The sequence below is a fragment of the Eulemur rufifrons genome, chromosome 20 (genome assembly GCF_041146395.1).
Source record: "Eulemur rufifrons isolate Redbay chromosome 20, OSU_ERuf_1, whole genome shotgun sequence".
Taxonomy (NCBI): Eukaryota; Metazoa; Chordata; class Mammalia; order Primates; family Lemuridae; genus Eulemur; species Eulemur rufifrons.
In genome coordinates, this window is record NC_091002.1 from 51846244 (window position 1) to 51873176 (window position 26933).

The 26933-nt window shown below is 56.7% G+C and overlaps 1 protein-coding gene across 2 annotated transcripts in view; it reads left to right on the plus strand.

Annotated features, from left to right (window-relative positions):
* Positions 1-4907: 4907 nt before the first annotated feature.
* The window catches only part of RTEL1 (regulator of telomere elongation helicase 1), a 33662-nt gene continuing 11636 nt past the window's right edge, over positions 4908-26933 (plus strand). For both annotated transcript variants that reach the window (XM_069495594.1, XM_069495595.1), the window contains exons 1-13: positions 4908-5158; positions 5942-6140; positions 6497-6590; positions 7176-7257; positions 7483-7543; positions 11003-11078; positions 11848-11932; positions 15215-15280; positions 16185-16338; positions 22100-22138; positions 22216-22294; positions 23141-23238; positions 23997-24052. In XM_069495594.1, the coding sequence (XP_069351695.1) occupies positions 5057-5158; positions 5942-6140; positions 6497-6590; positions 7176-7257; positions 7483-7543; positions 11003-11078; positions 11848-11932; positions 15215-15280; positions 16185-16338; positions 22100-22138; positions 22216-22294; positions 23141-23238; positions 23997-24052 (1191 nt within the window). In that variant the 5' untranslated portion in view covers positions 4908-5056. The remainder of the gene's footprint in view (positions 5159-5941; positions 6141-6496; positions 6591-7175; positions 7258-7482; positions 7544-11002; positions 11079-11847; positions 11933-15214; positions 15281-16184; positions 16339-22099; positions 22139-22215; positions 22295-23140; positions 23239-23996; positions 24053-26933) is intronic.

Sequence of the window (26933 nt, forward strand, 5' to 3'; positions counted from 1 at the left end):
CGCAGCCAGGAGCACCCCATGGCCGGCCACCCTCCAAGGAGACTCCGGGGAGCACTGCTCCCCTGGTGTGCAAGCCTGCATCATCCCTGAGACTGCGGGTGTGGTGGGTTTGATGCTTGGGATTAAGCTATATTGTGTGGCACAGTGGACCCTTGGGTGGGCCTGACCTAATCAAAGGAGCCCTTTAAAAACCGGTGGCTCACACCTGTAATCCTAGCACTCTGGGAGGCCGAGGTGGGAGGATTGCTCAAGGTCAGGAGTTCCTAACCAGCCTGAGCAAGAGAGAGACCCCATCTCTACTAAAAATAGAAACAAATTATCTGGACAACTAAAATATATATAGAAAAAATTAGCCAGGCATGGTGGCACATGCCTGCAGTCCCAGCTACTCAGGAGGCTGAGACAGGAGGATTGCTTGAGCCCAGGAGTTTGAGGTTGCTGAGAGCTAGGCTGACGCCACGGCACTCTAGCCCGGGCAACAGAGCGAGGCTCTGTCTCAAAAATAAATAAATAAATAAAAACCGTTTTCTCTGGCAGGAGGGACCCAAAACCAGGAAGGTTCTCTATTGCTAAGATGAGGGGCCACGTGGCAAGGATCTGAGAGCTGCTCCCGGCTGACAGCCAGCAAGACAATGGGGGCCTCAGGCCTCCCACCACAGGAAGTGAATTCTGCCAACAACAAGAATGAGCTTGAGCCTGGGCAACACAGCAAGACCCTGTCTCTACAAAAAATTTTAAGAATTAGCCTGATGTGGTGGTGAACACCAATAGTCTCAGCTTCTCAGGAGGCTGAGGCAGGAGGATTACTTGGAGCTCAGGAGTTCAAGGCTACAATGAGCTGTGATCGCACCACTGCACTCCAGCCTGGGTGACAGTGAGACCCTGGGTCTTAAAAAAGAAAGAAGGAAAGAAAGAAAGAAAGAGTTTGGAAGCAGGTTTGCCCCCAGAGCCTCCGGATGAGAATTCAGCCTGGAAAACTTGGATTCAGCCTTGGGATACTAAGAACTGTGAGCTAATAAATGAGAGTTGTTTTAAGCTGTCAGGTTTATGGTAACTTGTTACAGAGCCATATGAAGCTAATATACATGCACAGAAGTGTGGACCGCTGGGCCCACGCCTAGGAATTCAGCCCTGGGAAATCGCAGGAAGGCAGGAGAAGCACACAAAGTTGTTCCCAACAGAGCAACCATGTCTTCCGTGTTGGTCACCACAACTGTTGATGAGACGATCAGTGTCCTTCAGACAAACTCCAGTTTCAAGTCCCAGGTGCTGGCATCAACAGCAGTGTCCTCCAGAGCCTTCTCACGTGGATGAGGCAGAAGCTGCCCTGGCAGGCTCAGAAGACTGCCATGCCTCAGGCTCACTGTGCCCTTGGGCGTATTCTCTCTGAGCCCCGTGTCCTCATCCAGACCACAGGGCCCAGCTGTGTGGGAAGCCCCTGGCATGTTGCCAGGCACACAATAGGCTCGCACAGTTGGTGTGCACCAGTAGGAGCACACAACAGGTGTACTGAACGTTTGCCCCCATATGATGCCAGGCCTTGGAGCAGATTTTGACTTCTCACCAAGACCAACTGCAAGTTCATGAGCAGCCATCTCAAAGATGTTTTTCCTAAACTGTGACTTTATAGATCAGACCTCTATGCTGACCTCCAGAACCTAGCCCTGGCTCTTCCCAGGAGGGACCTTGCAGGGCACCCAGTCATTCCACAGACATCTGTCAAGCACCTCCTATATGCCAGGCTGGGAAAACATCAGCCACGAGGGCAAGGCTGGATGTACAGAATTCCCGATAGCCCTGGGCCTGGAGGAGCACTCCTGTAGCAACTGGCAATGAGCAGGCACCTATCGGCAGACTCAGACTTCTCAGCAGTCTTCGGGGCAGCCTTCTCAGCAGTCTGCGGGGCAGCCTTCTCTGGCCGCTGCTCTCAGAACATGGGGTGTGGGAGCAAAGGGTCTTGGCAGGCTTTGGGCACTTTACTAACTACCCTGTGCTTAGTTTTCTCACATGTGACGTGTAAAGAAAGGCCCTATCTCAGACATCGCCAGGAGGATAAACGTGTCAGTGGGTGCAGGTTGGTTTTGAACCCTGTGCTTGGTGGCCAGTCAGCAAATGTGTGGGCCCAAGTCTCCTTATCTTCTCCAACCCCCTGCTGAGAGTCTGGGATAGATGCAGTTCCTTCACCTGAACAGGTGTGTGGAGGTGGGTGCCAGCATGTGACAGGGGCTTGCTTCCCTGAGCATGATCTCACACACGAGCATGGGCACACATGTGACATGCACATGTGCCATCAGTGGGAAAGCATCTGGACATTAATGTTGCCTGCTGGCCACGGGCTGTCACTGCAGCATCAACTTCCTCCTAGTGTCTTTTGGGACTGCTGAGGTCACCTGACACATCTCTGATGGCCGGGCTGACCACACAGAGCTGAGCGGACCTCTCTCTTGGAATCCCCCATTGACTGGCAGCTAGTGCTAGGTTCTGAGGACTCAGAAGGGCCTCCCCTGACCAGTGGGGTACACTGATTGTAACAGCGGCTGGACTGAGGGGAGGGTAAGGAGAGGAGGTGGTGAGGGCTTGCCCAGGAGACAGGGCCTGGGCAAGGGGCAGCCATTGTTAACGAACCCACAAGGGGGGGTTGCTGTTGCTCACCACACAGAAAACCAATTACTGAGACAGCAACGATTGTCAAGAAAGAAAGCATTTGTTACAGCTGTACTCGTCAACTGGGAGGTGGGAGGTATGGACTGTTGCAAATCTGCCTCCCTGACCACCAGGGTGGGGGTTTTTCTGGAGGTGAAATGAATAATGCATGAGGGGAGTGAGCTTCACTATGCGTTTGGGGTGGAGTGCCGGGCACGCAAGCGCAGTGAGGAATCGTGCTAGCACATATATCCCATGATCAAAAAATGGCCGATAAGTTCCTCCCCGGGTGGGGATTTTAGTATTATAATGAGCTAGGGGTTAACACTGGTCATTCTTTCAGCCTTGTGTGCAGCGCAGTGTGTCCTTGGGCACAATCTGTGGCGGGGTATCACTTATCTTGTCTTCTCCAGACAAACAGGTGGTGTAAGGCTTTGTAGTTATCTCGTGATTACAAGGAGGCCCCACCATTTCTGGGAAAGAAACTCAAAAGGGAATGCGTCCGTGCAACAGAAAGTTACACAGTTCTGGTCAGTAAATTTTACTGGCCTGGGAGCTTGAAACATAAGAGAACTACAAAAAAAAAACTATAAAAATGTTTTTTTGCTTATGGGGTCAGTTACACCACTTTCAGATTTTAAGGAAAGCAGTCTGTTCAGACTCAAAAGATGCCTCTGGGCTGGGAGGCCCAGGAGGGAGGATCCCTTGAGCTCAGGAGTTTGAGACCAGCCTCAGCAAGAGGGAGACTCATCTTACTAAAAACAGAAATTAGCCAGACAACTGAAAATAGAAGAAAAAAAGTTAGCGGTGCGTGGTGGTGCATGCCTGTAGTCCCAGTTACTCGGGAGGCTGAGGCAGGAGGATCACTTGAGCCCAGGAGTTTGAGGTTGCTGTGAGCTAGGCTGACGCCAGTGCACTACTGCCTGGGCAACAGAGTGAGAATCTGTCTCAAAAAACAAACAAAAAAACGCCTCTGGGTGTTTGGAGAACAAGCTGGGAAATCACAGGAGGCTTCTGCAGTTGTCTGGGCAATGGTGGTGGGTTGGAATGGAGACCCTGCTGCGGGATGACTTGAGGGAGAAGACGGCGGACCCCAGGGTTCGGCCTGCGGGCGACGGAAGTGGCGTTTACTGGGCTTGGGATCAAGGAAGAGGCAGGACCGAGACTGCACACGGAACGCACGAGGAGGCTGAGGACCTCCGGGAGCCCGAGAGCACACAGGCCCGGTCGGCTGGGGAACGGTTTCCGCAGGGAGCGCCGAAGAGCGGACCGGAAGTGGGGGCGGAAGTGCATTGCGTTGAGGCGCCAATTGCGAATTGGCTGACGGATGACAACGCGGTGGAGGCATTTGGACCGGAGTCGGCAGAGTTCCTGAGGATCCCCGGTTCTGGAAGGCTCCCCGCGGAGACAAGTGAGCCGGGAGTCGCTGAGATCCTGCGACGGGCCCTTTACCAAGCGGCTCGCGGACGACTCGCGGGTACGTTGCGGCTCCCGAAACTACGGCTCCCGGCAGGAACCGCGCCGCGGCGGTGGCCGGGCCGGGCCGCGCCGCGCCGCGTCCTGGGGCTTGTGGTTCCCTGCGCCCCTGGGCTCTGGGCGCCGTGGCGTCTGCGGAGCCAGTCCTCGGCGGTGGTTTATGGGGCCGGAGGGTAGAGCCGTCATTTGGTGTTTAGGCATCTGGTCCGTTAGTCCCAGTTTCCAGGTGAGACTGAGACCCAGAGATGAGTGACTTGCTGAGTGCTGCACGGATTGGCACCGCAGGATACTCGTTAGTTTGGCTACACTTGGTTGTCTACCTGGACGGGACGGAGAATAGTCCCCAGTGAGCGGGGGGAGCAAAGGGTTGGAGACGGGGGCAGGAGGTTTAGATACTCCACTCTGCACGGTGTGCCTCCCCGGGCCGAGCAGGGTGCTGCTTGGTTTTTAACTTTTCATGCTCTTGTGGAGTAACTGAATCATTGCAGGTAGAGCTTGTAAAACCGTGCCCAGCTTGGGCTCCTGTTATTTTTGTGAGCCTGGTCACCTCTTCCAGAGCAGGATGGCGTTGCATGGGGTGGAAGAAGGCAGGGCTCACTCATTCAGCATCTTCACCCCCGTCCCCCTACCCAAAGCTCCTTGTGATGGGCTGTAACAGGCTTGCCTTCTGACCTTCTCCACGGGGGGAGTTACTGAAATGCCTGGCAAGGTGTGGTGTGGCCTGGTACCCCTGGAGGGCTGTCTGCAAATGGAGTCTTGTCGTCTTCCCCAAGTCTGTGCCACAGGGATTCTGCGGAGAACATTGTCTCCTAGTGCTACGTGCCAGCATCACTTACCGGAGTGGCCGAGACCCTGAGATGTTCAGAGGGCTTTTTGCTCACAGACCCAAACGGCCTGCCTCTCACCAACATCTGTGCCCTCCTGAGAACAGTCTGATATGCCCAAGATAGTCCTGAATGGTGTGACCGTGGATTTCCCATTCCAGCCGTACAAATGCCAAGAGGAATACATGACCAAAGTCCTGGAGTGTCTGCAGAAGGTAGAGCTGCCACCCTGAGGAATTTGTACCGGGACACCAGTCAGTATGGGTGGAGCGTCAGCAGGGGCTGGATGTCCCTCTCCCCTCCTGTCCGGTTCAGCCCGGCCCTGCTGTGTGGAAGACAGTGTTAACGCTCTAGGTGGGGTGGGAGAGACAGTGGACAAAAGCGACAGTCTTTGGTGGTGGTAGGCTTGGGAGTGCCCTGGGGGTCTCTCTGAGGAGGTGGCATTTAGGAAGCATTTCTGATAAAGGGGCCACTGGTATCCAGCCCTCGCTTTGGGAGGCCTTTGAACCTCAGGGGTGTGCAGGGAGGTGGAAGTGGGGCAGGTGCTTTCTGCTGGGTTTCTGAGGTGCCCTTGTACCCTGCTCATACTCCCTCCCCGAGTTTTCTCTCAGGCTCCATCTGAGAGCGCGTATGTAGGACATCAGATTCGGCTCAGATAGGACAGTGTAAACGTCTGGATCTAGAAACTCAGAGCAATTTCCTATTTTGAGACTTGACACCTAATTAGTCATCTTGCTATTTATATTGCCATTTTAGATAATGTTCTGCGAATTGTTTGCTAATGAGGGCTGCATTAACCCAGGGCCTTTGGGGTAAGAGTGGAGAGTATCATGTGGACTTAGCTGCAGTCCCCTGGGGCTTTGCGCCCCCCCCCCCCCACAGTGGGCCATGTGTCTGCTGAGAGCTGCCCTGCTCGCCGCCGGGGGCTTGTCTCAGGGTGGGGTTCGTGGCTTCATCTCTCCCTGCTTCCTCATAACCCTGCTCCCAACTCCATTCAGAGAGTGAACGGCATCTTGGAGAGCCCCACGGGCACTGGGAAGACACTCTGCCTCCTGTGCACCACGCTGGCCTGGCGGGAACACCTCCGAGACACCATCTCTGCCCACAAGATTGCCGAGAGGGTGCAGGGGGAGCTTTTCCTTGATCGGGCCTTGTCATCCTGGGGGAATGCTGCTGCTACTGATGGAGACCCCATAGGTGACCCTACTTCCCAGGGCTCTCCCCACCTTGTGTGTGGGGATGGAAGGGGACGGATGGAGCTGGGGAGGGGCTGAGCCCCTGGACTAAAGCCATCTCTCAGGCAGAGCTGGAGCAAGGAGAATTTTGTAGCTGCCGTATCATTTCTCACCATCCTGGGTATAAGGGTTGGGGCTTTTTACTGAATGAGGGCACCGCAGAGGCCCACTTAGCCCATTTCTGGTACTTGAGCACCTGGGGTGGTAGATTCCTGGCCGCCTATAGGGCCGAGTTAGCCCAGTGCTGCCTGTGTTACACCAACACGTGAGAACACTGTCTCAGACCATGACCACTTGTGCCTCCTTGTTCCTGGGCAGCTTGCTACACGGACATCCCGAAGATCATTTACGCCTCCAGGACCCACTCACAGCTCACGCAGGTCATCAGCGAACTCCGGAACACCTCCTACCGGTGAGTTAGGCGGTTCACACCTGCCTCAGGGCTGCCGAGAGGGACCTGGCGTGGTGCTGGGCCCACAGCCCCTGCTGCGTTGTGGTGGATGATGTTCTTTCTGGCCCCCCTGAGAATTGCAGCCTGTGGGTGCTCAGGGGTAGGACAAGGCTGGGCTGTCCTCTGTGCCCATCACTCGTGAGACAGCAGCTGTGTGTGTGCATGTCGGCCTTGGGCTGGCTCCCTGGACTCGTGCCAGGTCTGTTGTGTGGGCTGTGGCATGGTCAGGAGAACCAGCCCCCCACCCCGTGCAGCTTTGCACGTGGAGGGGAGGAGTCCTGCCCCTGTCAGAGCTCACCGAGCCTTGGTGTCCCGCTCTGGTTCCCCTGCAAGGGAGCCCAGGTGACGGGCACTGTGGAGCCCTTGAGGCCCGTCCCTCCTGCCCAGTCCCTGTCTTTCTCCTTGTCCCCTCCCGAGCTTGGGCTGCGTTCCAGTTACGAGTCTCACTGCCAAGTTTCTGGTGGGTCTCCATACAGCTGGACCACACTGTGGCCATCTGTTCTTGGAGGTAGTTCTTTCTCCACCCTGTGGTTCTGCTCCTGCCAGGCCCAAGGTGTGTGTGCTGGGCTCCCGGGAGCAGCTGTGCATCCACCCCGAGGTGAAGAAGCAGGAGAGCAACCACGTGCAGGTGGGCTCCAGGGTGTCTGCCGCGGCCTCCCAGCTTTGCCAGGCGGTGTGCCGGGCCTTCAGAGCCCCAGGCTGTGCCGCAGCAGATGCTGCCCCCGACCCCACACTGCCTGCTGGGGGGGCTAGGGTTACGGGGCACCTGAGGGGCAGCAGGGGAGGAGCTGGGGGGGGGGTGGCTCTTGGCCATCACTCGAGGGCGCTGTGCGCCCTGCTCTTTCTCTTGCAGATCCATTTGTGCCGCAGGAAGGTGGCAAGTCGCTCTTGTCACTTCTATAACAACGTGGAAGGTGAGAAGCTGTTTGGGGAAGCCAGGGTTGGCGTGGAGCAAGGGCTGAGCTTGGAGGTTCCTTGCCTGCTTGCTCTTGCCCCGTGGGGCAGCCAGCGCAGCCGTGTCCTCAGCACTGTCTCCCAACTTGAAGGGGCCCTGTGTTAGTATGGAGTGCAGACGAACTCATGCGAGGTCCAAGAACTGCCAGCTGGCAGGGCTGGCCCCTGGGAACTAGGACTTTGGGAGGCTCCCACTTTTTCCTGATAAGAGGCACTGCCTGTGCCCAAACGCTCTGCACAGATGGCAGGGTTTGTGCTGGACAACTGCTTTCTCTGCCAGGAGCCTGGACTTGCCGTGTGTGCCGGGCAGTGGGTTCCCCCTTGACCAGCCCCTGAGTCATCCTGCAAGACTCCACTGAGGGGATTCTGGAACCCGAATCCAGTCTCTCCCTGAATTCACCCCAAGCGTTTTCCCTTTGGGGGCTTTGCCGTGCGCCCTTTTGCTCTAGCAGATCACAGCCCTGAGTGTGACTCCAGCCTGAGTCCTGGGAGTCCAGCCTGGGGTGGCCTTGGGGCCCTGACACGTTGCCTCCCCCAGAGATGGAGTGAGCACAGGGTTAGTGACAACAGCCTACCCGGGCAGCTGCCACAGTAAGTGCAGGTGCCCACTGCCCGTGGAGGCCCAGAGTGGGGGGCTGGCACCAGTGCCCTTTCTCCAAATCTGTCCTGCCCACGTGGCTGCCCCTCCTGTTTGTCAAGAACTTCTGGGCTCATCTCAGGTACCCAGAGACGGTGGCAGGGCCAGCCTTACTATGGTGTGGCCCTTACGGTTTCCTGTACCCTGAGGGCAGCACGTCTGCAGTCAGGGCTGTATGGCTCAGGGGGCTTGAGTTTCTCTGGGATCAGGGTTCCCTCTGTCTCCTGTCCCAGAGTGTGAGGGCTGGGGTGACATGGCCCTGGAGCACAACCGAGGTGTCGGCAGTCTTGTGGGACACCGTCTGCCCTGACGTTTGTTGAGAATCCAGCATGCCAGGGCTGAGGCCTTTGAAGCTGCCATTGGTGTTCAGGGTGGCACTCCCCTGCCAGAGGCCTGAGCTGGGTGGTCCCCCAGGACCCAGCACCAAGTGTCCCTGTGCCTGCCCCCTGGAGAGACAGGGTGACTGCAGGGAGGACCCCAGCTCACTGGGAGTGTGTCCCTTGTCACCTTGTTTGCTGTGTTTTGGTGTGGTGGCCCTGATCTGAGATTGTCCAGGCCTGTCGGGCATCCTGAGAAGGGGCCATGTGCCTGTGCTCCCAGGTGCCCTGCTGGGAGCTGCCCCCTCCGATCTTGGCGATGCCTGGAAGACAGTCTGGGCCAGGTGGGCCAGGTGTGCTGTTTGGAAGCTCTCCACAGCTGTTGTTCCCACTGTCCTTGCCTGGCTCCAGGAGGGACACCTGCTGGGCGTCCCCAGGCCGATGCAGCAGTCTGTGGGACAGCAGGGAGCGCCAAGCAGGGGCTTCGTCGGCAGCCGCCCTGAACAAGGGCAGCTGTCGCTGTGCGGCGGCTGGTCCTGGCCCTGGTGGGGAGAGCACTGACCGCTTCGTGCGGCTGCTTCTGTCCATGTCGGGTCGCCCTGATGGTGTCCGCTCCCTTCACTTGGCCACCCCTCCGCTTAAAGCCCTCCCACCCGAGTCCTGCCCTCGCACGGCCCCTGGCACCGCACATGCGTGTTTAATGGAGCCGCCCCTCTCTGCTCTACCGCGGTTCCTTCACCCACAGCGCAGGCAAAGGAGGTGGGGACAGGTGCCCTGTTTGCCTGTGCTGGGGGCCTTGGAGCAGCACTGCCGGGAGGGCTCCAGCCTGCCTTCCAGGCCGCTTGTGGATCAGCATCTGAGGGCCTGTCAGCTCCCTCGCTGCCACCTGGTCCTCCCCACAGGGTCCTGAGCAGGGAGTGGCCAGGAACCCGAGGGAGGGGCTGGGAGCTAAGCGGAGCTTTGGGCCCCCAGCAGCAGAGACCCCACTGGTGTAGGTGCACGTGCTGGCCCCCTGGGCTGTGGACCCCATTCCCACTTCATGGAGGAGAGGAGGACCTGTCCTAGCTGGCCCGTTGCCTTCTGGCTATACCCTTCTTCGCCTCAGGCCTGTGGGCTCAGTCCCAGAAGCCACAGCCCAGTCCCCAGCTCACCCCCTGGGCTTGGGCTCTCTCGATGTCTGCTGGGGGGTGGGGGTGGTTCAGCTTGGAGACCTGTCCCCCAGATGGGATGTGAGGGCGTGGTGTCTCCAGCAGCTGCCCAGCCCTGGGCTGCAGCCCCCGGAGGGGCCCAAGGGGAAGGGAAGGTGTATTTAGGGTGAGTAGGGGGAGAGCTGCAGCCCTGTGAAGACCTGGGGGTGGAGCAGTGAGCACAAGGATGGCTGGGGGCTGGGCTTCGGCCCCTCTTCTCGCCCCCTCCTCGTTGCTCCCTGCTCTGCTGCAGAAAGTGCTGGTTGGCCGCGTTGCTGAGGGGCAGCTCTTCCTCTCCTGCCTTCCCCACTGTCTGGGGGCATTTGGGGTTGGTTCACTGCTGGCGTGTGTGCCTGCATGTGTGTTCTGGCCTCTGCAGGAAGGGCTGGGCCTCATCCCGCCCCGAGGGGCCCAGCACCTGCTGGGGCGGGCGGGATGCAGCCGTGATGGATCAGGGAGCTGGGGAGACCCCGTTTCGCATGTGGCTGCCCTAAGACCTGTAGGGCACTTGTTAGAAAGGGCTCTGGCCCTGCCTGTCTGTGTAGGCGGCTCTGCAAGGGCTTCCTGTCATTCTAGTCTGGGGGCCTGTGCCGAGGGGAGGGGAAAGACAGCTCCCCACCTCCTCGAAGTCCTCTCTGGCTTAGGCCTCACAGCCACCACAGGTAGTGCCCGTTCTTGGGGCTGCCATCCTGAGGAAGGGGATGGGCCACTCCTCAGCTCGTGGGCAGGAGCAGAGGCGGCCTGGCCCCCACTGTGATCAAAGGCCAGGTGGCTCTGCCTTGGTGCTCCTGCCTGTGCCCTGCCCTGAGCCTGGCTGTCCTTTAGGCGGAAACTCTGGGCCTGCTTTAGTTGTCAGGGAGCCGAGTGACGGTGCTGCCAGTTACAGGACTTGGGTGCCTCTGTGGGCTGGGGTGACAGGCTGAGGGGCTGCTCTTCCCCTCCCCCAGAAGGCCACTCTTGTCCCACCTTGTGGCCATCCGTGTTGGAGAGGATGAGTGGGACTCTCGGGATGTCGGTTCCAGCTGTGATCGACCCTGAGCCTGGGCCCCTTGCCTGCCTCCTGGGGTGCAGTGCAAGGCTCCCTTGGGATTCCTGGGCTGGGGGGGCCTTCGCTGGGGGCCTGAGAGCCCAGCTGCATTCTCGGTGGTGCGTCCACAGGCGGCAGACACCCCACACTGCCCTCTGTGTGGGAGCCTTTCTGTCCTGGGCACCCCCCTGGGGTCTGGGCAACTCACGATGGGCCCTGAGAGTGTGTTTGCTCCTGCCTGGTGCCCGCAGGGAAGAGCCTGGAGCAGGAGCTGGCCACCCCCATCCTGGACATCGAGGACCTGGTCAAGAGTGGGAGCAGGCACAGGTGAGGCTGAGGCCTCCGAGTCCGTCCACAGCCGACTCCCATGATGTGTGGAGGCCACGGATATGTCGCTTTTATTTTTTTTTTATTGCTCTTATTCAGAAAAATTGGGTTTTTTTGAGACAAGGTGTCGCTCCGTTGCCTAGGCTGGAGTGCAGCGGCACAATCACAGCTCACGGTAACCTTGCGCTCCTGGGTTGAGCCTCCCAAGCAGCTGGGACAACAGGTGTGCACCACCATGCCCGGCTAATTGTTTCATTTTGTGTATGGACGGGGTCTCACTGTGTTGCACAGCCTGGCCTCAAACTCTTGGCCTCAGGTGATCCTCCTGCCTCACCCTCCCGAAATGCTGGGATTATAGGCGTGAGCCACTGCGCTTGGCCTGTCCACCTTTGTAGCTTCGAGGATTGCAGTTGTGATCAGAAAGAGTTTTCTTATATCGAGGGAAAAAGTTGTACTTTTTTTAGTGCTTGTATGTTGTTTTTTTCCTAATGACCTCTGTCTAGGAATAGGATTGAGGGGTGTTTGGTTTTTTTCTTTTTGTTTGTTTTGCATAGAGTTTTAAAACAGGTGGTACATTCACATGGTTGAAAACTCAGGTGGGCTCCCTGCCTGTCCCAGACACCAGCTTCCTGCCAAGGCCCCACGGGCAGGACCAGGGCTCCTTCCTGGCCAGAGGCTGTGGTGGCCCTGAGTGGTGGCTGTGCCCCTGGCACCCTGCACTCTGCACCGGCCCCTCCGTGGGGTGCTCACAGCATCTTCTCTCCCTCAGAGTGTGCCCTTACTACCTTTCTCGGAACCTGAAACCGCAAGCTGACATCATCTTTATGCCGTACAATTACTTGTTGGATGCCAAGGTGAGGCCTTCGTCTTGTGCAGCTGACAGTTCCTGCTGTCCAGGGAGTGTCCGGGCTCAGGAGGGGCCGTTCAAGCCTTTGCTGGCTCAGGCCCTTAGAGCAGCAGGTGTGGGTGGAAGGACCCGCCTTTGTCACTGGTCCGGGGCTGAAAACCTGGCCAGATGCAGCTGTGAACAGCCAAGGCTGTGGGTCAGTCCTTCTGAGCAGCCTGGGAGTGGGCGGGCTGGTGGGAGTGAGGAGACGCGGGGGCTGTGGCCCACAGACCAGGGCCCACCCTGGGTCCTGGCAGCTCAGCGTGGCGTCTCGGGTCAGACTGGGGGAGGCGCAGGGACCTCGGGAGCCTGAGCACCCTCTGCTGCTGTCCTGCTCGTGCCGTGCTCATCTGCAGCCCTTCCTGCCCCTGCTCCTTCCGTTCTGCGCGGGTGGGAGCATGCCCCAGGGTTTGGCGGCTTTTACTTTCAGGCCACGGTGACGGTGCGGGTGTCATCCTGTCCAGATCCCTTTGTTCATTCCTTCCTTCCCGCGGTGGGTGTTTATCCAGAGCCCGCTGTGCTGGCTCACTCGGGTGGGGCTTTGATTCTGGGGCTGACAGACAAGAGGAAGCACTGGAGCTGTTGGCACCGAAGGGCTGTGAGGGGGAACGGAGAGGGGTGGGGCAGAGGTGGCGCCAGGGGACGGGACGCGGAGGGGCCCAGGGTTGGAGAGAAGCCCAAGGGAGGTGCCTGCAGGGTTGGAGCAGGGGTGGACACGGGTGATGGCAGAGCCCTATGGGAGGTGGCCGTGCCCTGGAGAGTGGTGTCAGATTTGGGGCACAGCGAGCTGGTGAGCTTTGCCACGGTTGGCGATTCTTCTAGCTCAGTGCTGACTTCCGGTGGGAACCCACTGGAGAGCTTCTAAAAACACAGGGCCCTGCCCTGGAACAATTATGTCATAACCGAGAAGCTGATTCTGATGTTTTCGTGGAAATGCAAAAGCTTTCAAAGAGCTTTGAAGAAGAATGAAGTTGGAGGGCTCGTCCTCCCTGTTTTTGAGGGGACTTGAAGCTGCAGTAACAGGGCAGGGTGCCCTGGCTTGAGGATGCACACACAGCAGGGAGCAGACAGCCGTCCACACGGACCCACACGCATGTGGTCACTGGTTTTCACCAGATATGCCAAAGTCATCCTGTGGAGAAAGGAAAGTTGGTTTTGGTTTTTCAAAAAATGGTGCTATAGTACCTGGATGTCCATTTGGAAGAGAATACCTTTTATTCCTCATACCACGCTATAGAAACTTAAATGGAAAGCGAGAACTACACATGCTGGAAGGAGCACGGGGGAGGTCTTTGCAACGTTTGGGTAGGCTGAGATTTCTTAGGTTGGACATGCAAGGCCCTAGCAGTAAAGAAAAAATTCAAAAATTGGACTATACCAAAATTTAAAGGTTCAACTCTTTTAAAGGGTTAGGAAAGTTAAGAAAAGGCAGTCAGAAAGGGAGAAAATGCTTCTGTCTTTTGAAGGGCTTTTCTTTTTTTTTTTTGTTGTTGTTGTTGTTGTTGTTGAGACAAAGTCTCACTGTGTTGTCCTGGACTAGAGTGCTGTGTTGTCATCACAGCTCACAGCAACCTCAAACTCCTGGGCTCAAGCGATCCTACTGCCTCAGCCTCCCGAGTAGCTGGGACTACAGGTGTGCGCCATGACACCTGGCTAATTTTTCTTTTTTTTTTTTTTTTTTTTTTTTGAGACAGAGTCTCACTCTGTTGCCCAGGCTAGAGTGAGTGCCGTGGCGTTAGCCTAGCTCACAGCAACCTCAAACTCCTGAGCTCAAGCGATCCTCCTGTCTCAGCCTCCCGAGTAGCTGGGACTACAGGCATGCACCACCATGCCCGGCTAATTTTTTCTATATATATATTTTTAGCTGTCCATATAATTTCTTTCTATTTTTAGTAGAGATGGGGTCTCGCTCTTGCTCAGGCTGGTCTCGAACTCCTGAGCTCAAACGATCCGCCCACCTCGGCCTCCCAGAGAGCTAGGATTACAGGCGTGAGCCACCGCGCCCGGCCTTAATTTTTCTATTTTTAGTAGAGAGGGGGTCTTGTTCTTGCTCAGGCTGGTCTCGAGCTCCTGAGCTCAAGCAATCTTCCCGCCTCGGCCTCCCAGAGTGCTGGGATTCAGGCATGAACCACTGTGCCCAGCCTCAAAGGACTTTTGACTAGAGTGTGTAAAATGCTCTCATAACTGAGCAGCCCAATTAACCCCCGGTTAAAGATCTGAACAGACATTTCACCAAGATTGATGAAATGGCCAGTTGGGCATGTGGAAAGACTGCCAGCATCACTGGGGACCAGGGAGATGCAGATTAAAACCACAGGGAGCTAATACCGCATTCCCACTAAAATGAATGAAGTTAAAGACTTAAATGTCGGGCGAGGATGTGGGACAACTAGAGTCCCATCCGTTGCTGGTTGTGTGTGTGGCATGGTGCGGCTGTTCTGTACACGGGTGCCACCTGGCCCAGCCCCAGAGACGAAAGCTGTGTCCGGAGCCTTGGACTTGCACTGGGACTGCAGCTTTAGTTATGGTCGCCAGAACCGGGGAGCAACCACGTGGGCCCACCGACAGGGGAGCAGACGGATCCTGGCATGTCTATACCATGACTGCCAGCAGGCAGAGGGTGTGAGCTGCTGGCCACGCGGCAGCGTCGGGGGTGCAGCCTCAGACCTGCCCACCCAGAGGGTCCGGCGTGGAGGACTCTGGTGTGCTAGAAAGGGCAGGGGAGGGCCGGTGGTTACACAGTGCACACGTTTGTCAAAACTCAAACGTTTGCCTAAAATGAGTATTTTGTTTTATGAAAATTAAGCTTCAAATTAAGTTAAGACAAATACCAAAGCTGGACCCCACCCCGGGTTGCTCTGTCACACTCTGGGGTGAGGCCTGCTTGCTGGATTTTAGATCTCCCTGAGTGCTACACTCCGGGGCTCCCCTGGCTTCCTTGGCCCCCAGTGACCACAGCCCTGCCCCTCTGTGCTGTGTGCCTGTCTCCCCAGAACAGGCCCGATGTCAGGCTGGTCAACACCGGGCAGGTGTGGCCAGGCTGCTGTCCCAAACCAGCCTTGGCCAGCTGCACCCCCAGCCCGGTGTGAGAGGGCCTTGCCCCACGTCCTCCCGGCAGCGGTTGTGGTCTGTGCTCGTGCTAGTGGGTGCCTGCCTGTGCCTCTGTCCCCTTCCCTGCCCTCTGCTCTTCAAGCCTGCACTCAGTGGGCCCCTGTCCTGCTCCACTCCAGCCCTTTGTCCCTTTTTCTAGAGTCGCAGGGCGCACAACATCGACCTGAAGGGGACAGTCGTGATCTTTGATGAAGCTCACAATGTGGTGAGTCTCCACTGGCCTCTGTCCCTGAAACCAGCGCAAGCCCTTGTGAACGAGCACTGTCCAAACCTGAGGCCCTGGGCTTCTGAACAAAGCCCCCCCGTGTGCCTGCTGCCCTCCCGCCAGTCAGATGCCTCGCTGGGGCTGGCTGGCCGGCCGGGCTGAGGATGTGCCCCTCACCAGACCCTTTCCTTCCGGCTGGCTGGTGGGACCAGCCTGGCCTGGGGCTCTCTCCTCTCCCTGCTGTCACCAGGACGACCACAGGCCTGTCATCTCTCCTGCAGTGTCCCTGGCCCTGGGAGGGCTGCTGTGGAGAGCCACGGTCACGTTCCCACACCGGCCATGGCGCAGGGCCGTGTGTCCCCAGCAGAGCTGCTGGAGAGTGGCTGCCGGGGTCCGCCGTGCCCAGCCACGCTGGAGCCTGGGTGGGGCTCCGTGAGGGCCCCGGCCTCTTGAGAGCTGCAGGGCCTGGTGCCTGTGACCTTGGTGTCCCGGCCTCTCGCTGCGGGGCCTGGTGCCTGTGACCTTGGTGTCCCGGCCTCTCGCTGCGGGGCCTGGTGCCTGGGACCTCGGTGTCCACCCTCGGCCCCCATGTGGTTCCAAGAACTTGCTGCTGTGGGAGATGATGGGCCAGGTCTTCTGACTTTCGGGAGAAGCCAGAAATCTAGATTTTAATTGAGAATTTTACAATTAAGAAATGTCAACTCAAGTAAAATAGTCATTTTTAAACATCGGTGTTTAAAAATGACTGTGTGGGCCAGACGGACATCTCTGCCCGCTTGTGACCTGGCCTGGAGACCGTGGGGCTTCAGGAGCCCTCGGGGCATGGCTCTGGGGACGTGGCTCTGGGGACTTGGTGCTCAGCTTCCTGCCCTGCCACGTGTGACGTGGATGCCTGTGCTCTCAGGAGAAGATGTGCGAGGAGTCGGCATCCTTCGACCTGACCCCTCATGACCTGGCTTCGGGACTGGACGCCATAGACCAGGTGCTGGAGGAGCAGGCCAAGGTGGCGCAGCAGGGCGAGCTCCGGCTGGAGCTCAGCGTGGACTCCTCCAGCTCAGGTGAGTTTCCAGCCTGGAGCTGTGAGGCTGGAGCCCCCGTGCAGCTGAGTCTGGACTCGTGGGTGCCTTTTGTTCGAGGACCTTTCAGGACAGCGTCGGCTTCTTTAAGGGGCTTCTCAGCTGAGGATGGTTCAGGGTCCCGTAGACCCGGGAAGGACTGGTATCACTCAGTAGTTCTGACATTTTCTGAAGACCTACATCCTTCCCCAGCCAGTATTGACCGCCTCTCTACCGTGTAAACCTGGAAAACCAAGTGCACTCACTGTAAATGTGTTAAACAGCCTGTGCGTCTACGGCCACGCATGACTTGCTAGTCCCATAGATTCCTTTCCAGTTTTTGTCCAAAGCGTACTTTTACACGGTAATCATGGAATACGTTTATGGATGTGGTTAATTGGTCCATATTTTCTACAAAGTCTCTGTTAACACCTGACTGGGAGTCCATATTTGCTCAGCTGATATAATATTAATAATCTAAAGAAACCTGTTTTATAAGGAACAAAAATCTATTGAATTCAAGTTATGCACGTGGAGTGATCAAATCTCTGAGTAGGCCTGAGTGTTGAGACCTGGGTCCGTACGGGTTGGTGGCATCCAGTGGCAGCCTCTCCACGGCCTTGTCTTGTGAGCAGCCTGCACTGAAAATGTCCAAGCATTGGGCATTCGGTTCTTTCCGAGACTCGCTGCCCTTCCTGTTGTGTGACCACAGACCAAACATCTCTTGTGACCTTTCTTCACTGATGGCCTTAGGTCTGTCCATCTTGCTCCCAAGAATCAGGAAGGCACATTAGCAATGGTTTCCTCTGTCATCAGGGATCAAGTTCTCCTTTGACTCCAGCAGTCTCCCGTGGTCTTCTCAATCCACCAGAAACATCCGGCCATTGATAGCAGGAAGGTAGTTTTCCACACTCTTCGAACTTGAGCCTGTCCATCCAGATCAAAAGTTATAAAAGTTGTGCCAGCAATGGTCAGTTCTTCTGATGTGTGATGTAAGGTTGGGACGTGTTGTCCAAGTCTGTCATCTTTTGGCATGTCTAGTCTTCCTCTTTTTAACATTTGCTGAGTTTTAAGTTTCTTTTTCCACCATTTATCTTATTTATTTATTTTTCATTTTTAAGACGGAGTGTCGCTCTGTTGCCAGGGCTAGAGTGCAGTGATGTTATCATAGATCACTGCAACCTTCAACTCCTGGGTGCAAGCAGTCCTCCCGCCTCAGCTTCCCAAGTAGCTGGGACTACAGGTGCACACCATCACATCTGGCTAATTTTTCTATTTTTAGTAGAGAGGTGAGTCTCGCTCTTGCTCAGGCTGGTCTCAAACTCCCGAGCCCAAGCAATCCTCCTGCCGTGGCCTCCCAGAGTACTGGGATTACAGGCATGAGCCACCGCGCCCAGCCTACCATTTATCCTTTATCCCCCTCTTAGGATACGTTTTTCTGTATATTTATATACCTCTACATACATTGAGAACCATACCAGATGATGTTACGATTTTTGCTTATGACCATTAAGCGGTTAACAAAAGAAAATAATTGTTTATTAAATTTACCCAGATATTACCAGCTTTGGTGGCTCACACCTATAATCCTAGCAACTTGGGAGGGCAAGGTAGGAGGATGGCTTGAGGCCAGGAGTTCAAGACCAGACTGGGGAACACAGTGAGTATAAAAAATAAAAAAATTAGCCAGGCGTGGTGGTGTGCACCTGTAGTCCCAGCTACTCGGGAGGCTGAGGCTGCAGTGAGCTATGGTGCATCACTGCACTCCAGCCTGGGCAACAGGGCAAGACCCTATCTCAAAAAAAAAAATTACTCTTTTTTTTATTTCATTATATTATGGGGGTACAAATGTTTAGGTTACATATATTGCTTTTGCCCCACCCGAGTCAGAGCTTCAAGTGTGTCCATCCCGCAGAGGGTATGCACTGCACCCATTAGGTGTGAATATACCCATCCCCTCTTCCCCCCCAATCTGCCCAACACTCAGTGAATGTTACCACTATATGTGCACTTAAGTGTTGGTCAGTTAAGTCAGTTAATACTACTTTGATGGCGAGTACATGTGGTGCTTGTTTTTCCATTCTTGTGATACTTCACTTAGTAGAATGGGCTCCAGCTCCATCCAGGATAATGCAAGAGGTGCTAGATCACCATTGTTTTTTGTGGCTGAGTAGAACTCCATGGTATACAGACACCCCATTTTATTAATCCACTCATGTATTGATGGGCACTTGGGTTGTTTCCACATCTTTGCAGTTGTGAATTGTGCTGCTATAAACATTCGAGTGCAGATGTCTTTTTTATAGAATGTCTTTTGTTCCTTTGGGTAGATGCCCAGTAGTGGGATTGCTGGATCAAATGGTAGTTCTACTTGGTAGCTCTTTGAGGTATCTCCATATTACTTTCCACAGAGGTTGTACTAGTTTGCAGTCCCCAAAAATTACTCTTTTCTGATGTTCTTTCTTTCTTCCTAATGTTCCAAAGTTTTTTCTGATATTATTTCCTTCTGTCTGAAAGACTTTAACAACTCTTAGTTTAATATATTTCTGTTCTTTTTAATTGATAAGTAAAAGTTACATATATTTATGGTATACAACGTGATGTTTTGAAATAAGTATACATTGTAGAATAGTTAAATCAAGCTAATTAACATATGCATCACTCACATACTTACCATTTATTTGTGGTTAACAATTCTTTTGAGAGAACTGGTGGCAAATTCTGAGTTTCCCTTCATCTGAGAATGTCTTTATTTCACCTTGATTCCGGAAGCATATTTGTCCTGGATATGGAATTCTGGGTCCGAGGCTCGTATCTTTCAGCATTTGGAAAACATTCCACTGGGTTTTGGCCTCTGGTTTCAGATGAGAACTCTGCCGTCATGCAAATGGTTATTTCCTATTGTTAATGCAGGATTTTTCTCTACATTCAAGATTTTTGTCTTTGCCTTTAGTTTTCAGCAGTTTTATTGTGATGTGTTTTGGTGTGGGATTCTTTGGGTTTATCCTTTTTGGGGTGTACTCAGCTTTGGGGAGCTGTAGTTCCTTGCCAGGTTGGGGAAGTTTTTAGCCGTTATTTCTTTAAATATTTTTTCAGTCCTGTGCTTTTCTCATCTACTGGGAGTCCCACACGCACGCTAGTCTGTTGTGACAGGGTCCCCGAGGATCTGTGTGTTCTGTTTTTTCAGTCGACTTTCTCCGTTGTTCGAGCAGGATAATCTCATACGTCTGTCTGTGTGTTCTCTGCTGTTTCCTCTGCCATCGCCATTCTACTTGAGCCTGTCTACTGGATTTTAAATTTGGCTGTTGTGGTTTTAGTTCTAGATTCCTACTTAGTTCTTTGTATGTTCTTTTTCTTTGCTGAGACTTTCTATTTTTCATTTGTTTCAAGAGTGTTCATGATTGCTTGTTGGAACATTTTTATGTTGGCTGCTTTATTTTTTACAATTTTTAAAATTATGGTGGTTTTTTTGTTTTCATTTTTCTTTTTTTTTCAGAGACAGGGTCCTCGCTCTGTTGCCCAGGCTGGAGTGCAGTGGTGTCATGACAGCTCACTGCAGCAGCCTCTGACTCCTGGGCTTGAGTGATCCTCCTGCCTCAGCCTCCCGAGTAGCTGGGACTACAGGTGTGCCTGGCTAATTTTTGTGTTTTTTGTAGAAATGGGGTCTTGCTCTTGCTCAGGCTGGTCTCAAACTCCTGGTCTCAAGCAATCCTCCTACCACGGCCTCCTAGAGAGCTGGTTTTACAGGTGTGAGCCTCCACTGCCCCCTGATGGCTGCTTTAAAATCCTTGTCAGATAATTGTAACATCTGTGTCATCTTGGTGTTAGCATCTGTTGATTGTCCTTTCTCTTTCAAGTTGAGATTTCCCTGTGTCTTTTTGTTTGGTTTTATGACAAGTAATTCTGGGTTGCATCCTGGATATTCTGAGTACTTTGTTGAGACTGTGGCTCTTATTTAAATCTGTTTTAGCAAGCAGTCTGCACAGATTCAGAAGCACATCCCGGCTCACTCTGGTGGGCTGTGGTTCGAATGTCAGTTAATCTTCACGCCTTTCCGGGGCCACTCTTACCAGCCCACCTGCCCGTGTGACATCCGGGCGGCATCCACACCGGCGTCCAGCTGTCAGAGCTTTCACACCCGGCCCCCTCAGCGGGGCGGTGGGGTCCCTAGGACTTTATGTGCAGATGTAAAGAATCCCTCACCCCCCTTCCTCTTGTGGACAGCCCCCCAACACACTCTTCAGCTGGGAGGGGTGGCTGCCTCTTCCCACCACCTCTCTGCTGATGTTTGCTCAATGCAGGGGGATGGTCTCCACACCACCGCGCCTGTGTGGAGTGGGCAGGGCAGATGTGACCACAAGACTTCTGTGCAGCACTTCTGTCCTCTCCCTGGTCCCTTGGCTAGCAGAGTGGGCTTCTTTTGGCTCTGTTAGGTTTGCCTGTTGGTGTCTTGCTGTCTGCAGGTTGCGAGGTTCCTATTGCCTCGGCCAGGTTATATAACATGCAGCAAGCAGGCAGCCCACCCCCAGGGCCCTCACCGCTGCCTGCCGCCTTCTCTGCCTTCAGAGTCTTCCGTTAGTTGCTTAGTGCAGGGATTTTTGTTGTGATTGGTGGGAAACTAAACTAGTGCTTCCTACCATGTCTTGCTCGGGATGGGAAGTGCAGTTCTCATCTGCGTTCTGTTCTTTTCCTTACACTTTATTTGTCGAAGGACCCAGGCCGTCGACCTGCAGAGCCCCAGCCTGCTGCCTGCGCCTGTGGCACAGTCCACGCGCCACCGGGTCCTGTGCCCCAAGAGACGGGTTCAGAGGCTCGGAGCAGGTGTCCTTTGGCAGGCCCGGGAGCAGCATCTCTTCTCTCAGGAGGCTCGCAGCTTTCCTGGTGGTAACATTGTTGCTGCTCAGTGCCTGCTTCCTTCATTATTTGGGGATTGCAGGATGGGTATGTTAGCAGGAATAATCTATAAAGATACTCTTGCTGGTAACATTGTTGCTGCTCAGTGCCTGCCTTTGTTCCTTATCTGGGAATTGCAGGATTGGTATGTTAGCAGGAATAATTTATAAAGATACTCTTGCTGGTAACATTGTTGCTGCTCAGTGCCTGCGTTAGTTCATTATCCGGGGATTGCAAGACCAATATGTTAGCAGGAATAATCTATAAAGATACTCTTTGCTGCATCAGCCCGGTGGTGATACCACTTACTCAGGACAAGCAACATAAATATTAATGCCGATTTTTTTCTTCCCCTTTTGCTTTCCCAGTTTTCAAATTTGGGAGTTCCGTCATTGTGTGCATTTAAATACATATGATTGGTCCAATCCACTGCAAATCCCACGTTAAAGCTCAGTTGTTCCATCTTCAGGTGTTTTCTCGTCCCCCACCCTGTCGGCACGATCCGGGGTGGTTGGCGGCCTCAGAGCTGCCCGGGAGTCAGGGTGCTCCACACCCGCTGCATTTCCGAGTCTTCTGCAAGCCCTGGTTTCTTTTCGTGGGAGAAGGTGTTTTAAGCCCCACAGGGGGTTGGTCACTGTCTTTTCAGCTGGCAGAGCTAGGAAGTGCACCCGTGTGCAGGGGCTTGTGCGTATGTGCGCTGCTGAGCTCACATGCTGTTTCTGATTCAGAGCTGGACGAGAGGATTCTACGTAGCCTCTTCTCTTACACCTGTGTCCTTTCCTCCACGCTGGGAGTCCTGCTTCCTAAGAACACGGCTGGAGGGATTAGTCAGTCTGCAGGATTGTGTATTTGCTGCTTTTCTCTCGCCCAGGGCTGAACATGGAGCTGGAAGACATCGCGAAGCTGAAGAGTAAGTGCCGCCCTCCCCTCCTCCTCGCGGCTGCTGGGGCCTCTCCTGACACCCCCTGACACCCCCTTGGCCCATAGCGATCCTGCTTCGCCTGGAGGGCGCCATTGACGCTGTCGAGCTGCCTGGAGACAACAGTGGCGTCACCAAGCCAGGGAGGTGAGGGAAGAGGCGAGCAGCCTGGAGCTCGAGACGGGCAGGGGGCGTGTGGGCTCTGTCCTCGCTCCGTGCCTGGGCCATGGCTGGCTGGCCTGGGCCTTCACTCGCCGGTGAGCCTGTTTTCCGTGCCTACACCTGGGAGGGGCTGCCCGCCTGTGCCTGAGGGAGGGAGGCACACACTCCCACACCGAGCCCCTGCCAGCCCTCCTCCTCCAGGCTCTCGTTGGCAGTGCAGGTGCCGGTTAGAACCAGACCTTCTCATGAGGACAACCAGCGTCCCCCCGCATCGCCTCCTTAGGACCCCAGCAGGCCCAGAGTGTTCCCAATGTCCCACAGGCTCCAGTCTACTCCGCAGCCTGGGGCAGCAGGTGTATTGTCCTGCAGGCAGCTGAGGGCTCACGGCTGGGGGCTGCGTGGTGGCTCCGCTGGGGACCCAGGCCCAGGCTTGTCGAGGGCAGAGCCTGTCCTGGGCCTGGGCTGCCTGCCTTTCCCCAGAGCGCCTGTCTGCCCTCTGGGCTCTGATTCCGGCAGATGCTCCTCAGCCTGCCCCTGACCTGCACTCCCAAGGGCCCCTCTTGGAGCTTCTGCTCCACCCCTTCACTTTCCTAAGCTTTGGAGGCACTCCCCAGAGTCACCGCCTCCAGGAAGCCTCTGACGACTCCGTCTGATTGGTGCTTTGTCTTCCCTGGGACGTGGTTTTTGCGCTGGACCATCTCTCCCCACCTGGAGGCTCCTGAGGGCAGAGGCTTCTCCTGGAGGGGCTCAGAGTTTGTTTCTGAGCGAAGGAAACTTACAGGGCCGCGGCCTGGCCCCCTCCCAGGCTTGAGCTGTCTCCTCCTCCTGCAGCTACATCTTCGAGCTGTTTGCCGAGGCCCAGATAACGCTTCAGACCAAGGGCTGCATCCTGGACTCGCTGGACCAGATCATCCAGCACCTGGCAGGACGTAAGTCTCGGCTGCCCAGGGGCCGCGTCAGCCCAGTGGTCTCGGGTCAGGCCTTGGATCAGGCTGCTTCTCCGAGCTGGGCCGCTGGCACTGTGCGCCTGGTGGCACCTGGTGGTGGCCCGTCCCCACGAGCAGGCATTCGGCCTGCAGAGCTTTCCCTTTCCGCCCAGGACGCGGGGGCATTAGTGCCCCTTGGCGGCCGCTGTCGAGCACGTTCCAGTTCTGTGGCGGCAGCTTCTGCCTGCAGCCTTGTCCCAGTTAGTCCCTTTCAGGAAGAGCAGCGAGAGAGGCCCGGGTGGGTCGTGGGTCCTGGTCCCGCAGCCTCCCCTGGGTGCCACCCGAGTCCCGTTTGTGTTTAGAGCGTGAGGTCCAGGGGGCTTCCCTGGGCAGCCTCCCCACGGCCTACTCTGTGCAGCCTCCTCTGCAGAGTGGGGTCTCGGGAGGGAGGAGGTGCAGGACCTAGCGGGGTCTTCACCGCGCTCCCGGGCTCTGGGGGGAGGGGCTCCAGCATGTATTTGACCACAGAGCCTCTTGTCAAGTCCCACGGGCCCCCTTGAGGCCCCATCCCTGTCTGGCTTCCCCCGACCACTGGGAAGAGCAGACCCCGCACTCTACAGGGCGTTGCGGGGAAGAGGAAGCTGGTCACCCCCTGGGTGTGAGGCGGAGCTGGGCAGTGTGGGCCAGCTGGCTCGTGGCTGGGGTGGCCAGGTCGGGCCTCCCCTGCCTGTGGTCAGGATGCCACCCCCCCAACCCCACAGGCACCGGAGTGTTCACCAACACCGCTGGATTGCAGAAGCTGGCAGACATCATCCAGGTAGGGCCTGCTCGGCCCTGGGCAGGTGTTTCCTTCTGCCGTGCTAGGTGCTGAGTCTTGCCTTGGGGCAGCACTGAGGCCCCCACACCAGCTTTGGGTCAAAACACCCTTAGACTCATTTCCTCCCGTCCTAAGTCTACTTAGCCTCGGAGCCAGGTGACGGGGGACAGGTCTGGCCAGTCCCGCAGGGTGGTGCTGGTGGGTGAGGACCCCCAGGGCGGGGAGGGCCAGGGAACTGCCCCACCCTGTTGGTGCCTCATTATGGAGAGGCCCAGCTGCACGTGAGCAGCAGTCTGGGGACAGGAGCCTTCCCAGACAGCCTCTCGGGAAAGACTGTGGCCGCTGCGCCGCGCCTCTCTGCTCTGCTCTGCGCTGCGCCTCTCTGCTCTGCTCTGCTCTGCGCCTCTCTGCTCTGCTCTGCGCTGCGCCTCTCTGCTCTGCTCTGCGCTGCGCCTCTCTGCTCTGCTCTGCGCTGCGCCTCTCTGCTCTGCTCTGCGCCGCTCTGCTCTGCTCTTCTCTGCGCCTCTCTGCTCTGCTCTGCTCTGCGCCTCTCTGCTCTGCTCTGCTCTGCGCCTCTCTGCTCTGCTCTGCGCTGCGCCTCTCTGCTCTGCTGTGTGCCTCTCTGCTCTGCTCTGCGCTGCTCTGCTCTGCGCTGCGCCTCTCTGCTCTGCTCTGCGCTGCTCTGCTCTGCGCTGCGCCTCTCTGCTCTGCTCTGCGCTGCTCTGCTCTGCTCTGTGCCTCTCTGCTCTGCTCTGCGCTGCTCTGCTCTGCGCTGCGCCTCTCTGCTCTGCTCTGCGCTGCTCTGCTCTGCGCTGCGCCTCTCTGCTCTGCTCTGCGCTGCTCTGCTCTGCGCTGCGCCTCTCTGCTCTGCGCTGCGCCTCTCTGCTCTGCTCTGTGCCTCTCTGCTCTGCTCTGCGCTGCTCTGCTCTGCGCTGCGCCTCTCTGCTCTGCTCTGCGCTGCTCTGCTCTGCTCTGCGCCTCTCTGCTCTGCTCTGCGCTGCTCTGCTCTGCTCTGCTCTGCGCTGCACCTCTCTGCTCTGCTCTGCGCTGCTCTGCTCTGCTCTGCTCTTCTCTGCGCCTCTCTGCTCTGCTCTGCGCTGCTCTGCTCTGCTCTGCTCTTCTCTGCGCCTCTCTGCTCTGCTCTGCGCTGCTCTGCTCTGCGCTGCTCTGCTCTGCTCTGCTCTTCTCTGCGCCTCTCTGCTCTGCTCTGCTCTGCGCTGCGCTGCTCTGCTCTGCGCCTCTCTGCTCTGCTCTGCGCTGCTCTGCTCTGCTCTGCTCTTCTCTGCGCCTCTCTGCTCTGCTCTGCGCTGCTCTGCTCTGCTCTGCGCTGCTCTGCTCTGCTCTGCTCTGCTCTTCTCTGCGCCTCTCTGCTCTGCTCTGCTCTGCTCTTCTCTGCGCCTCTCTGCTCTGCTCTGCTCTGCTCTGCACTGCTCTGCTCTGCTCTGCGCCTCTCTGCTCTGCTCTGCTCTGCTCTTCTCTGCGCCTCTCTGCTCTGCTCTGCTCTGCTCTGCGCTGCAGGCCCGAGAAGGAGGGCGACGCGCCATCCCTCCTCTCCCTGGCCACGTTCCTCCCCTCCCTCGTGGGACGTCAGCTGAGCCACGCCCTCAGCCCACGTGCTCAGTCAGTGCCTGTTCTCCCTCCAGAAGCTGCTTGGCCAGCTGGTCGAGGGCAGGCCCAGTTCTGGGTGCTCTGGGCACAGGTGTCTCTCCTGAGCCTTGGGGGTCTTTTGGAAGCAGACTTTCAAGAGTCCTGATTGTGGGGCTGTTGGTCCTTGGGGAAACTGAGGCCCAGGAAGCCGTGTCATGTGTGGTGCTGTGCAAGACTGCCTTCATGGGGCTCTCCCCTCCCACCCTGTGCACCTTCAGGCCACCTGAGGTCACAGAGGGGTTGGCAGGAGCTGCCCAGCTGTGTGATGGCTCCGCGAGTGTCTGCCTGGACCTCTGTGGAGCTCATGCGGGAGGGAGGCAGCGCTAGAGCCCTGGGGTCCGAGGCTGCCGTGTCCCTGCTGATGGGCTTGGAGCCGTGGGCCAGGACAGCCAGGGGGCCCTCCCGGACAGACGCAGCTCTGGCCACCTCAGCCTCCGTCTCCTCTTCTGTGAAGGGATCGGGCTGGAAAGACAGCACCGCTCTGTCCTCCCAGCGGGTGTCCCTGGGCCAGACCCCTTTGGCTGTGCTCCTGCCGGTGGGCCTTGCTTCTGTGTCCTGACGGGTCCCTGTGGTTTAGCAGGCTGCTGCGGCGGGAGCAGCTCCAGGGAATCTGCTCTTTCCCTCCTCTGGTGCCGCTGCTGGGCTCCAAGGCCAGCCTCGGCCCACGGCCAGGTGAGGCAGGCCCTGCTGCCCCCGGCCTGACCCCCATGCGGTTCCCCAGGCTCCGTTTGTGGAGCTTCCTCCTCCCTCCACCCTCTCTGGAGCCAAAACGCAGCTCACCCCATGGGTTGTAATCCGCTTTGGCTGTGCTCTAAGTCCCTGGCAGGTGACTCAGCCCCTGCCCGGCGTGAGGTGCTGTGCTGGCCTGGACACCGTGTGACGGAGCAGTTGCTCATCCCTCGCTGCTTCCTGAGCACAAGCGGGGTCTCCTGGGTAGAATGGGGATGTGGGGACATACAGTTTAGCTGGAGGCCAGCCTGGAGGCACAGCGAGGGCTGGGCCCAAGACCAGAGGGACAGGCAGCCTGGGGCAGCCCTTGCTGGGGAGACTGCGGAGGGCGAGGAAGCGGGTTTGTCCAGACTCCGCAGGTCCAGAGTGAGGGTTGCCTGGGGCTGAGGCACAGGAGGTGGTGAAGGAAGCCTTTGCCCCAGGCGGCCTCCGCCCCTGCTCGTCGCTGCGTCTCCTGGAGCCCTCGGCGAACGTGTTTCTCTGCTGGCGCTGGCGGGCTGACCCC